Source organism: Colius striatus, chromosome W (assembly GCF_028858725.1).
Source record: "Colius striatus isolate bColStr4 chromosome W, bColStr4.1.hap1, whole genome shotgun sequence".
In the NCBI taxonomy this organism is placed as follows: Eukaryota; Metazoa; Chordata; class Aves; order Coliiformes; family Coliidae; genus Colius; species Colius striatus.
In genome coordinates this window covers 19,970,375-19,981,814 of record NC_084789.1, presented here as the reverse complement: position 1 = coordinate 19,981,814, position 11,440 = coordinate 19,970,375, and the positions used below count along the sequence as shown (strand labels likewise).

Sequence of the window (11,440 nt, the reverse complement as noted above, 5' to 3'; positions counted from 1 at the left end):
TCTTCCCCTCCCCTACAAAGCCATTACCTGCAGCCTGGGATGACTGCGAGTCCCTCCCATGAGTCCCTTCCTGCCCTGACCCTGTCCTAACCCTCGCTGGAGACAAACCCACCCCCAGCTGAGGGGGACCCACCAGGAAAGGCAGTTTTGTTTCCCCTGAGATGCTTCATCTTTTACAAAAATGAAGCCAAACTCCACGAAGCCAGTGCTCGTATAGTGAATAAGCCATTTTATTTTTGTCCTGTGCTCACACAATCTCTCTTCTTTCCCCGACAGGTCACAGATCATTAAAATAAAAGTTTCTAAGAGGTAAATAATTTAAAACATACGTGCAGGGCTCCCTTTCAACCTCCCCACACCCACATCACCACTTGTGCTTCATCTCACACATAAGTAAAGCCATTGAATCTCAGGAGTCAGGGACAAGAGACCCCACCAGGGCCTCGGCGAGTCCATCTCAGGCTGCTGGGGGCCGTGGCAAAGGCACTGAGCACCCCAAGATCCAACTGCTTTTTCCTTTGCCTGGCAGAGGTGCCCATGGGTAGCTGCCCTCCTCCCTCACCAGGTTTCTTTCCCTTGAGTTACCACCCCGAGGCCTCCGTCTCTCCCTCGCAGCACTGCCCTCACCCTGTCCCACACGCACAGGACTGGCTAGGAAAAGCCATGGTTAAGCTTTTTCAGTTGCTGGTAAAGTCAAGTACACTCCCAGCTGTGCTATATTGTAAATACAGCTTCTAGGATCGTCCCCGTGACGGAGACCAACAGTGATCAAGGCACTACCCTCACCTCCCTCCTGAAAACAAAGGAAGTCAGACCAACACCTAGGGACAGAAGAGAATCCTATAATGTGATCACACAGTTACATGGAATCTTTATGGCAAAGAGAAGATTTAGCAGCTTTGAATGGTTGGGCTTCTCCCTTTTACTTCAACACAAGCACTCTAGACCCTACAGGGAAAACTGGGGCTGAAGCTCCCCAAATAAATCAAAGGGCGGTTAAGGAAGAGGATCCTACCAGCTGTCTAATTTCTATAAGTGATGAGCCTGGGCCAGGGATCCTCCACTCCCCTTGTGCCTTGCAGGGGCCGGGGGCCCTTGTGCCTGCCTCCCACCCCACACTGGGAGCAGTCAGCATTTGCATGCATGCTGCTGCATACCTCAGGTCGGTGGCAGTGACATGCTCCCAGTGCGGTGGGGGGTGTGTAGCACGCTGATGTTTCTCTTAACCCACTCCAGTTTCACACCCCTTCTCCATCTCCCCTGAAAAGAAAAAAAAAAACAAAACACACCACCTAAAGCTCTATGCGTTTCCCCTGTGCCCTGTCCCGAGGCATCACAGCTCTTCCACACATCCTGTGAGCCCCCTCTGAGCTTCCTCGGACTGGAAAGGGTTAATCGAAGTCACACATCACTTGTGTTTTCTTAGTGTGCACCAGGTGTGATCTAGGAAGGGATATTGGTTACTCTGGGGTGAAGTTGGACTGAATCACACACACCTATGGCAAAACTGGTTCAGGAAAAGGGGGAAAAAAAAAAAAAAGCAAACCAAAACAACAACAGAAAAAAAATTCCTTTTAAAAAAAAGAAAAGAAACCAACTACCTGAAATCACAGAACTTTGGAAGTTCAGGAAAATGTCTCTCCTACAGCTTGTTCTTAAGTTCGTCTGCTTGAATCTCTTTTCTTATTTAAAGTCAGTTCCTAACAGCAGTTTTTTCCACCTCTTGCCAGTCCCACGCCGGCGCCTTTCCTCCGGCCGGGGCCGCGGGAGCCCCGTCCCTCCCCGCGGGAGCCAGCCGGGAGGGAGGGAGGGAGGGAGGGAGGTCCCGTGGGCTCCCCCGCACACTGACTGGCAACAGTCTCGTTTGTGGTTTTGTTTTTGAGAAGATATATCGGATACAAAGGCATGAAAGTTCCTCTAAAGTACTTCCAGGCTCAGCCCTTCTCCAGTTCTCACTCCGAGCAAGTGCCCTACGCTCCTCCCTCTCTCCCACCTGGCTGGGCCCTCACTTCCTTCGGTCCTTCTGCTTGCGCTCCTGCCGCCGGGCTTGCTGGTCAGCCACGGCCCGCGGGATGAGGATGACGCTGCCGTCGCTGGCGTACTGCAGGGCGTACTGGCTGGGGGAGTAGGGCTGCCCGTTCTCATCCCGCAGGCGCCCGAACACCTCCTGGTAGAGGTTCTGCACCTTTTGCTTCATCTGGCGGATGGATTTGAGGAATTCCACCTTCTCCCTGAGCAGTTTGGACTTGTCCCGCTGCAAGTCCTCGACATCCCGTTCCAAGTTGAGGATGGTGTCCAGTTTCCTCTTGCGGCAGTTCTGGGCAGCCATCTTGTTCTTGCCTCGCCTCCGGATGTCACGGATCAGGCTCAGCTGTGCCTCGCTCAGCTGGTACTTGGAGAGGAGCTCGTTGAACTCCTCCACGGGCAGGTTGATGATCTTGTCATTGGTGAAGGGGATCTTCATGGCCCTGGCTCGGTGCTCGTCCCTGCTCATCTGCTTGTCCAGGAATTCGGATGGCTTCTCCTTGCCGCTCTTCTTCCCCGCGCTGGGCAGTTTGGGCTCCTTGGGATCCAGGGCCCCCGGGGCCATGTTGTAGGTGTGGTTGTGGCCGACATGCTCCAGGTAAGGCAAGTAGTGGAGCTGTGACAGGTCCTGGTAGCTCATGCGGCAGAACTTGCTGTACTCAGGCTGGTATCCAACCGCCCCTTCTGCTTCTTCAAAGTCCACGTTTTCAGAGTCTGAGCTGTAGCCGACAGCTCCTTCCTCGGAAAATGAGGAGGAGGAAGAGGAGGATGAAGAAGAGGAGGATGAGGAAGAGGAGGATGAGGAAGAGGAGGATGAGGAAGAGGAGGATGAGCTGCTCAGAGACGCAGGACTGTGGCCAGAATCCAGAGAAAGCCCCGAGTCGGAATCAAACTCCTCTTCCAGCTGCGAGGCCTGCACTGGGTTGAAACCTTCTTCAATAGCCAAGTCCATCAGGCTGATCTCATCCAACATGGCTTCATCCAGGAGGCCGCCCAGCGGGTCCGGCAGCTCGGGACTGGCCGTCTCGTTGACAGTGCTGTTCAGCTGCGGGGGAAAGAAGATGCCGCTCAGGTTGGTGGAGCCAAAGGTGTTGAGGCCAGTGGAGTTGTCCGGTGTCAGCTGGAGCAAGGCCGAGCTGCTGGCCATGGATGGGCTTTCGATCTCCGAGCTGAAGAGGGAGAAGTCCTGCGAGCAGCTCCCCAGTGAGGCCTGATGCAGGCTGACATTCTGATTGATGGGAGTGTTAGGAGCGAGACTGTAGCTGAAAGTCAGCAGGTCTCTGCTCATACTATTGTACAGGGTCTCTGCTGTGGTGTTGTTCACTTCCATGGCCTGGAGGAGACACAGAGTGGCTTGGTCAATGGGCCACCCTCGAGCCCTTTCCCTCACTCCTGCTGCCAGCCAGGACCACGGCAGGAGCTCTCTGCAGCAGCACAGCAGCACCCGCCAGCTGCAGGGGGGGATTGTTACAGCGGCATCACCGCAGAGGCCAAGACAAACCTGAAGCAACTGCCACAGCCCCAAGCCACAGCTGCCCAAACGTGGGGAGCAGCTGCACGTGCCCAGAGGAGCACAGCCCCGTCCCTCCAGTGCTCACCTGCATTTCCATGATGGACATGAGGTCCTGCCACTGCTGCTCCAGGTCAAAGGGTGACTCGGCGAGGAGAGGAGACAGCAGGCTGGTCTGGAAGCCCGCGGGCCGGCTCTCGCCAGGCACAGCTTCGCTCAGGGTGGAAACATCTGCAGCTGGGAACTGACCACATGAGGCAGGGTCAGTCCCCAGCTGAGCAGCCATGGCCAAGGGATCCAGCAACCCCTCCAATGCCCTTCCACCCCCCCCCATCAGTATCTGCTTCGCCTTTGTTCAAAGCAAACTGGTTGCGGTTATTCCTCCACAGTTCACTATGAACTAATTAGAAGCAAAGCCAGAAGTCTTTAATTGTGACCACCCTCCTCACCGCTGGTTTCACAGGAACCATGCCTAGATCCTGCTTCGGCAGGCTGACCTGATTTACTGCCGGTGCTGTGCACCGGGTCTGGGCTATGAGAGGCACCGAAACCCTGGCGAGCAGGTGGAGGATCCACTGTCTCCCCATTGCTCACCTCCGAGCTCTCCCCGAAGGGGAAGGTAGCCTCCAGCAGCCTAAGGCACTCCTCCAGGGACAGGGCTGTCTGATCCTCCACAACACCAGGCACCTGACATAAAGCACAGGCAATTGTAGCCCCGGGAGTAGGGAGATAGCGAGGAGAAATGAGCTGCTCAGAGCAGAAAGGTTTATTACAGCGCATCCAAAAAAGCCAGAGGCCCCACCCAGTGCTTCGCAGGCTCCATCCTTCCGCTCTGGGAGTGTCAAGAGCGGCTCCGAGCACAGCAGGGAAGGGGAAGGTGCTGTCTCTGCTCCCGGAGAGCCTCACCTACCGCCAGTGCCAGGCTGGAGGAGACTCTGCACCTGCCCATGCCACCACCTCTACCAAACAGCCCCAAAGGCACGGAGAGGACTGGCTGCCCTCGTCCTGCCAAGGGCAACACAGCCATCGCCCTGCCCGCCTCGCTGCGGCTCCCTGGCACAGCGGGCGGCACGGACCTTCGCAGCATCAAACTCTCTTGCCCTCGCGGGCAAACCCTGACGCTGCAGCTCAGCGAAAGTCACACGTGATCGTGGGCCCCTCACCTCAACCCCAGCCCCGGGGCGTTACCTGCGCAGGGAAACTCTCCCCGGTCTCTCCATCAACTAGCAGGTTTCTATCCACGACCTCGCTCCCTCTGCTCCTCCAGTCGTCCCCATGCTCCCTCCCATCACTCAGTTCTTTGTCCACTTCAGTCTCTTTCTGACGGTGGCTGTAGTCAAAAATCTCTCGCCCAGCGCCGAGATCAATATCCTGCCTCCACAGGATGTCAATCAAATCGATATCCTGAAAGACAGACCACGTTTCCTTCAGCCCCAGCCTTGGTCCCTCCCCGAGGACCCCCGGCCCACCCGCCGGGCACCCTACTCCTCGGTCGGCGGCCCGGGGCCGTTCTGCCTCCAGGGCTCCCCAGGAACGGCTCTGCATGGCAGGCGAGGCCGGCCCTCCCCTCCCCACTGCCCATGGTCGCCCATCCGCTATCGGGAGAGGCGGCTGGGGCCACCGGGGCCCGCGTCGCGGCGGTGGCTGCGCCGTGGCTGCCTTGCATCAGCCCGTGGTGCCATCCCGTCCATTTGCATAAGGGGTGGGGTGCGCCGGCAGGAAAATGCCCGCATTTCCACCCACCTGATGCAACTTGAGCCGCCGCCGCTGCCACCATCGTCCCCACCGTCACTGGACTGCCCGCAACACCCCCCGCCGGGCACCCCCGCCGCCCACGGAGCGTGCCGCACAGATCGAACCGCCGGCCCCCGCCCCGCAGCCCCGCCTCTGGCAGCCTGAGCCGCCGCTCGCCCTACCCGCCCAGCGGAGCGGACCCAGTACCTTTCTCATATCCCCAGCTGCCGCCCGGGCCGCGGCCGATCATGATCCCCGGGACAGCTAGAGGAGCAGGAGGCGAAGGCGGCAGGGCGGGCTGGCCGGAGTGCGGTGCCGCGCACGCATCACCGGCCGGGGCGGCGCGGGGACCCGCGCTCCGCCCCGCCCTACCAGCCACAGGTGCCCGCGGCCCTGCTGCGGCGGCAAAAGTCGCCCACGCCCCCTACCGTTCGGCGGCTGCACGACCCCGCGCTCGGCCGAGGCGGGGCGGGGCGCACTCGCCTCCGCCGCCCCGCCGAGGCCGGGCCGGGCCGGGCTGCGGCGGCCGCGCCCGCCCCTCCCCCACCGTTACCTTGGCTGCGGTGGTAACCAAGCCCCGCCCCCCCGCCGGGCTGTGACGGCGGCACCCGGGCAGGACACCCGTCGCCGATTGGCCGTCAAACCCCCCCGCCCCGCGCCCGGGCGGCCCGTCACCGCCAATCCGCTCTGACCGAGGCCGCCTCCCTGACCAATCGGTGGCCACGGGGGCCGTCGCTTCACCCACTGAGGGGCCGCGCGGCGCCCACGGGGCAGCTCCCCCGCCCTGACGCAGCGGGGACGCCCCCTCCGCCCCGGGCCCGGCCTCGCCCTGCACCCATCGCGGGGAGGGCTCCCGGAGCCTCGGCTGCGCCCCCGGCCAGGGCGGGAGGGCCGATGTCGCCTTAGCTCACTCCCCGGGAGCCTCCGGCCCGGGAGGCGGCGATTCCCCCTTCCTCCCCCTGCACCGCGGGGCAAAGCCGCCGCCTGCTCCTCAACGTCACACCGGGCGGGCGGCTGCGAAGGCCAGGACAAGTGTAAGGAGATCCCCCACCCCGGCCACCTCCGGGAAGGGGGGGTTTGACAGCCGGGGGCGGCTGAGCATCCGCAGCTCATCACATGTCCGGCGGCCGCGTATTTTTATCCTCCTGTTGTGGAAGCGGCAGCGGCGGCTCCCGCCCTCCCCACCCCCAATGCTGCAGAGGGACGCGCTTGGGATTAGAGCCAGCTTTGGCTTTAGCCTAACGAGGGATCACAGAAAAAATAAAAACCCACCAACCAATTCATTCGTTATGGATGATCCCTAAGCTGTCGGGCAGCACCCGCCGCAGCTCCCCCCCCCCCACTGCCCTGCGCTGCACAGGAAGGCCCCACACCACTCCCTAGCTCCCAAAACGCTTCATATCAGCCCTGTGCCCCCAGCAAGGTCACACCTGGGCCACACGATCAGAGGTGTCACAATATTTTAAGTGCTGGGGAAGAAAACAAAAAAACATCAAAAAAGTAATGGAAAAATGTCAGGCTCGGTGCTGAAGGCACCTGCAGCTCTTCACCGGCTACCTAACAAGGGCAGGGAGCAGGGACAGAGCTTGCAGGTGCCTTCCAGCAGCTGCTGGGGCCACAACGCTCACACTACATTCCCATCAGAAGGGCTGAGAGGCTGCTCTGCCTTCACCAGGGAGGCCAAAACCCTCAAACCCCCGAAACTACCCGACTGGGCTGACACTGGGAAATAAGAGATGGCGCTGGCACACATGGCAAGTGGAGGGTGTGCTGTGGGTGTGCAAAGCAGGGCGTTGGGGGGGGGGGGGGTAAGGCATAAGATAGAGCCCTGAAGAGGAGTGGGGAATGCCTGAACAGGCAGGAGGAGGGGAGAGGCAGACCTAGACCTCCCCATCCTGCCTGAAGGAGCAACGGCATAGGGCAGAGGATGCGCCTTCCCCCAGCAGCGCTCCAAGTTTCACATGGCCCAGCAGTGTGGCTGCTGGCAGCGAGGGCAGACATTGCAGGGCTTTTTACTATTTTAAGGCAGAATTCAAAAGGCCTCTGGAAAAGAGGGGCATTATCAGCCCCTCACAACTTGGATCCACAGCATCCCTGTGTCAAAGCTGATCCCAGCTGCTTGATATCACCCGTGAAGGGCTCCGCAGGCCCAGCACCCTCAGCCAACACCACCACACGTGGGGACGGACAGTAACATCTTCCACAGGCCACATGTGACCTTGTACAAGGCATTTCATCACATTCCTCCCTGTTCCCAGTCCCCTCTCCCAATTACCAAGGAAGAAGCTAACTGTGTGTGAACATTTCCCATGCGCTCTGCAACCCTCCAACCAAAGCTCCTCTCCTTGATGCTTCCAAGGTCACCAGGCGCAGACATTGAGTAGGGTTTTTCACCCTCAGTCCCACAACCTGAGCACTGCCAGAGCCAGGTCACACATCCTCCAGCTCAGCTGTCGATCCCAAACTAAAAGTAAACTGCCACCTTTTGTCTCTGCAGGCTGTATGCCTTCACACCACTTCCCTCACTCCACTCCCTGCCTGCCTCCTGTGACATAAGCCCCAGGCAGCCCCAACAGCTGCCTGCAGCACTGCCCACTCCCTTCACTGTGGGAACTTGGTTCCCCCTGGGCCCCAGACACCTCCAGCACCTCGTCCCAGACACAATCTACGAGACATGAGAGTGACAACTCTGGAAGGATCTGACGCTGCAAGGCAGCACCAACATCTCCTGCCGCCAAACGTGCCATGACAAAGAGAGCGGTGCCGAAAAGGACACACACAAAAAAAGAGCAGAAGCAGCTCCCAAGGAGCAGCGTTGCATCACAGCTTTCCAAACGTTGTGCTCAGGCAGAGAAAACAAACTGCTTTCCAGTTCACCTCTCCCCATCCACCCGTGACAAAAAATAGGCAATAAACATTGCCACTGCACGAGCTCCAGAGCCAAGTAACCCAACCGCCCACATGACACCTGGGCCAAGGCTGTTACCCAATGCCCTTGTTTATTCCCCGGCCTCATTTTTATCGGTTTCACAACATAAAGCTATGCACACAGGTCCAAAACACTGGCCCCAAATCCTTTCCTCCTCCTCCCTTTCATTGTTACTTTCAGATCCAAAATAAAACAAACAAAAAGGGGAAAAGCACCCCACACGTACCCCTGGAGAACTCTAAATGAGTCAGCGCTCAGCATTATGCTGTTCCTGAACGGGAACTCACTTCTCTCAAGTGCTAAAGGCACACAGTGTGCAGACACCATAAGGCCAGGCCTCCTCCCAGGGCTCCCCTGCCCCCTAACCATATACCAAAAGAAGGTCCTGCCTACCTCTTTAGTCAGGTCTCCATTTGCTGGGGCAGCCACCGCTCCCAAATCTTCCAGTTCTTCCCCAAAGCCCTGCTCGACCCCACTCTCCCTCACGCTGCTGTCAGGATTGCTCCCATCCTGCAGGCCGCCGCCATTCTCGAGGGCAATGCCAGCGCTGGGTTGGCCACTGGCCACGGAACCCTCAGGGTCTCGGTGCACTAACCAGGTGTTGACTTCTGTGGTGGGCACCTGAAACCTGTCCAGGGCCCTCACCTGGTTGAGCAGCCTGTGAGCAGTGAAGTAATAGTCCAGGTCTACACTCTTTGGGTGGATGCCATATCCATCCAAGGTGTTACGCAGGTTGTGAAACTGGGTCTGGGTGTAAGCAGAGCTCTGGCCAAGAATGATCTCCCGGAGAGGGGGGAGCTGAGAGTTCAGGTAGGTGTCCACGTCCACACGAATACCAATCAAGCTGAGAAGAATGGTGAACTGGATGAGGCCTTCGGTAAAGTATTTCTTCAGAGAAAGCATCTCTGGTGAAGGAGAAAAGAGGTGGAGGGTTTGGGAACTGAATTAAAAAAACCAAATCCCACACAAACCCAACAACCACACAACCCTGCATCAGAGGAGTACTCCACACAACAGGTTGGTGGGGCTTCTCTGCTCCACTTTCAAACAAACACAATAAAACATCGATTTTGGCTTTTAGGTTATGGCTAAACAACAGGATAAAAGCTTAACATTCAAGGCTTCACGTCCAGGAAGACTTTGTTTTCCTCTTAAAACTCCAGAGCTCAGTGATCACTCCACAGAACATTATTAAAGGCTGAGACCTCAAGAAGCCTCTCCCCAGAAGACAGCCTCCACTCTCTCCAACCATTTCCTTTTCTTCAGAAGTTTTTAGAACACAGACTGTGAAGCTACATAAAGATCCATGTGACTTACTGTCCAAAAACTCCACATACAGCGGCTTTCTCTTGCCTCCCCCAATTCCCCACACCCTGGATGGCGTCTGCTGCTTCCAACAGCCGAATGCTCTCTCTTCTCCTCCTCTAGACTGGGACGCTTCTTAAAGGAGCTTTTTACGAGTCAAAGGTCCCGAGTATAGGCAGGTCCAAAGAGTCCTCCGCTTCTGGCTGCGATTTCATCAGCAGCTGAAACACGAGCAGAGAGCGAAGGCAATAACGCGCTGCTGAGGCACTACCCTGAACATCCACATGGGCTCACTGGGGCGGGAAATGGCGGGTTCCCCTCAGCGAAAGGCTAGTTTTCCTGACGGGACAGAGGAGCAAGGACGGCGTCGGTTAACTTTGGTGACAATATTGTCCATACTTCCCCTCCCCGAGCTATTCTTAGGTTGATGCGTCAACTTCCCCTTGCTGAAGGAATCCAGCTCCGACTCCCTTTCACTCCTTAGCCCAGTTTCCAGTGGCTCTACAAAAAAACAGTAGGGGCTTTCCAGGGGCGACAAAACAGCTCGGGCCAGCGCCCGCCCGCCACTCCCGCGGCGGCTCCGGCCCGACCTTCCCTGCCCCAGCCCAGCGGGACGGATCCCGCTGTCCGGGAGGAATCGCCAGGCCCCTCTCCGCTCCTGTGGGAAGCGGACGGGGGGAAGCGGCGAAAGCAGCAGGCGCACGTGCCGCTCCCTCCCGGGCCCTTTAAAACAACTCCTCGTCCCCCTTCTCCCCGCGCGCCTGGTGACCCGCTCCCCCCACGCGTCCTCCCCACGCCGCCACCGCAAGCCTCGGCCCCGGCCCCGCCGCTACCCGTTCGCCGCCGCCGCCGCTCGCTCCCGGCCCCACCGCCCGCCGCTACCCCTTCGCCGCCGCCACCGCCGCTCGCTCCCGACTCCACCGCCCGCCGCTACCCCTTCGCCGCCGCCGCCGCTCGCTCGCTTCCAGCCCCGCCGCCGCCGGCCTTGCTCCCGCTCCCCGCCCTGACCCAACCACCTCCCCCTCCCACCTCGCGCGGCGCCGCCGCCAATCGGTGCCCGCGAAGGGAAGACGGAACGACGCGGAGAACCAATAAAAGACGAAAGCGATACATTACTTCCCCCCCACCGCCTAGATAGCGGAGCCCATGTTTGGGCCGGCAGCCGCTGACTGGACAAATCAGAGAGGAGAAGTGAGCCAACACAACCCGCCCTTTCCTCAGAGATCGAGAGTGACAAGGCCTTCGCCCAATGGAACGCGAGGACTCCGCTGAGCAACAGCAGCAGCTGCCAATGAGACGACGTGCAGGTGCCGTCCCCCGTCTGGGCGCGTGACTGGCAGCAACAGACAGTCCGGTCGTTCGCTCTGAGCCGTTGCCATGACAGCGGGTGCCTCAGGCGAGGCCCGGGGCCACCATGGCGGAGCTTCCATTGACCCGCAAGCTCTATGTCCCCAAAGCCCTCAAGTCCCAATAGCCCCAGGGGGTAAGAGGGAGCTTTGAGCCTCCTCTGTGGCCACAGCAGTGTTGGCAGCGGCAGGGAGCTGACTCCTCCACCACATTCGCCCAACATGGTCCCGTGCAAACGTGGCTCTGCCCCGTACTAATCTGCAGCCATCACAGGTCCCTGTGATGCAGATGGTCCTTAAAGTGGAAAGTCTTGCTCTTGGTATAATTTTACAGGTTTAATTTACACTCACTTCAGCTGTCTTAAGGCATCCAAAATACAGATGTTGGCTATCTTGAGACATCCAGGATGCAGACATAGACGCAGACTAAAATACATACTTAGTACAGACTAAGAGTATGTGCCCAGAAGGGAGAAGCCCCTTGTAAATAAGTTCTGAGAAAATAATGAATATGCACACACATTCTGAAGAAAAGTAATGCATATGTATGTAACGGGGTAATAGAAATTTTGCCTGACGCAACTGATGTGG

The 11,440-nt window shown here is 58.6% G+C and overlaps 2 protein-coding genes across 11 annotated transcripts; one reads left to right on the top strand and one right to left on the bottom strand.

The window, feature by feature from the left end:
• Positions 1-212: 212 nt before the first annotated feature.
• LOC133628550 (endoplasmic reticulum membrane sensor NFE2L1-like) lies at positions 213-10,658 on the bottom strand. Of its 10 annotated transcripts, none has more exons than XR_009820741.1 (7): positions 9,516-10,250; positions 8,592-9,103; positions 4,724-4,939; positions 4,130-4,222; positions 3,624-3,779; positions 1,602-3,358; positions 213-1,260 (listed from the first exon to the last, which is right to left on the bottom strand). XR_009820741.1 is itself a non-coding variant. In XM_062016890.1 (7 exons), exons 3-7 carry the CDS (start codon positions 9,099-9,101, stop codon positions 2,006-2,008), a joined length of 2,328 nt encoding a protein of 775 aa, XP_061872874.1. In that variant the 5' UTR covers positions 9,102-9,103; positions 9,516-9,842; positions 10,533-10,658; the 3' UTR covers positions 213-2,005. The 10 variants fall into 10 exon arrangements, 9 of the variants coding, with proteins under 9 accessions (XP_061872874.1, XP_061872872.1, XP_061872870.1 ...); XM_062016890.1 differs by adding an exon at positions 10,533-10,658 and having other exon boundaries at positions 213-3,358; positions 9,516-9,842; XM_062016888.1 differs by adding an exon at positions 10,438-10,507 and having other exon boundaries at positions 213-3,358; positions 9,516-9,842.
• Positions 9,809-10,641, top strand: LOC133628637 (uncharacterized). The gene is made up of 2 exons (XM_062017048.1): positions 9,809-9,883; positions 9,988-10,641. Exons 1-2 carry the CDS (start codon positions 9,809-9,811, stop codon positions 10,639-10,641), a joined length of 729 nt encoding a protein of 242 aa, XP_061873032.1.
• Positions 10,659-11,440: the final 782 nt, after the last annotated feature.

Excerpts from the sequence above, each read along its gene's own strand:
- LOC133628637 (XM_062017048.1), top strand. The coding sequence starts at position 9,809 with ATGGCGGGTTCCCCTCAGCGAAAGGCTAGTTTTCCTGACGGGACAGAG. Across the intron at positions 9,884-9,987 it reads GACGGCGTCGGTTAACTTTG|CCCAGTTTCCAGTGGCTCTA; the intron begins GTGACAATATTG and ends TTCACTCCTTAG.
- LOC133628550 (XM_062016890.1), bottom strand. The coding sequence starts at position 9,101 with ATGCTTTCTCTGAAGAAATACTTTACCGAAGGCCTCATCCAGTTCACC. Across the intron at positions 4,940-8,591 it reads ATGGAGACCTGACTAAAGAG|GATATCGATTTGATTGACAT; the intron begins GTAGGCAGGACC and ends TCTGTCTTTCAG. Across the intron at positions 3,359-3,623 it reads TGTCCATCATGGAAATGCAG|GCCATGGAAGTGAACAACAC; the intron begins GTGAGCACTGGA and ends TGTCTCCTCCAG.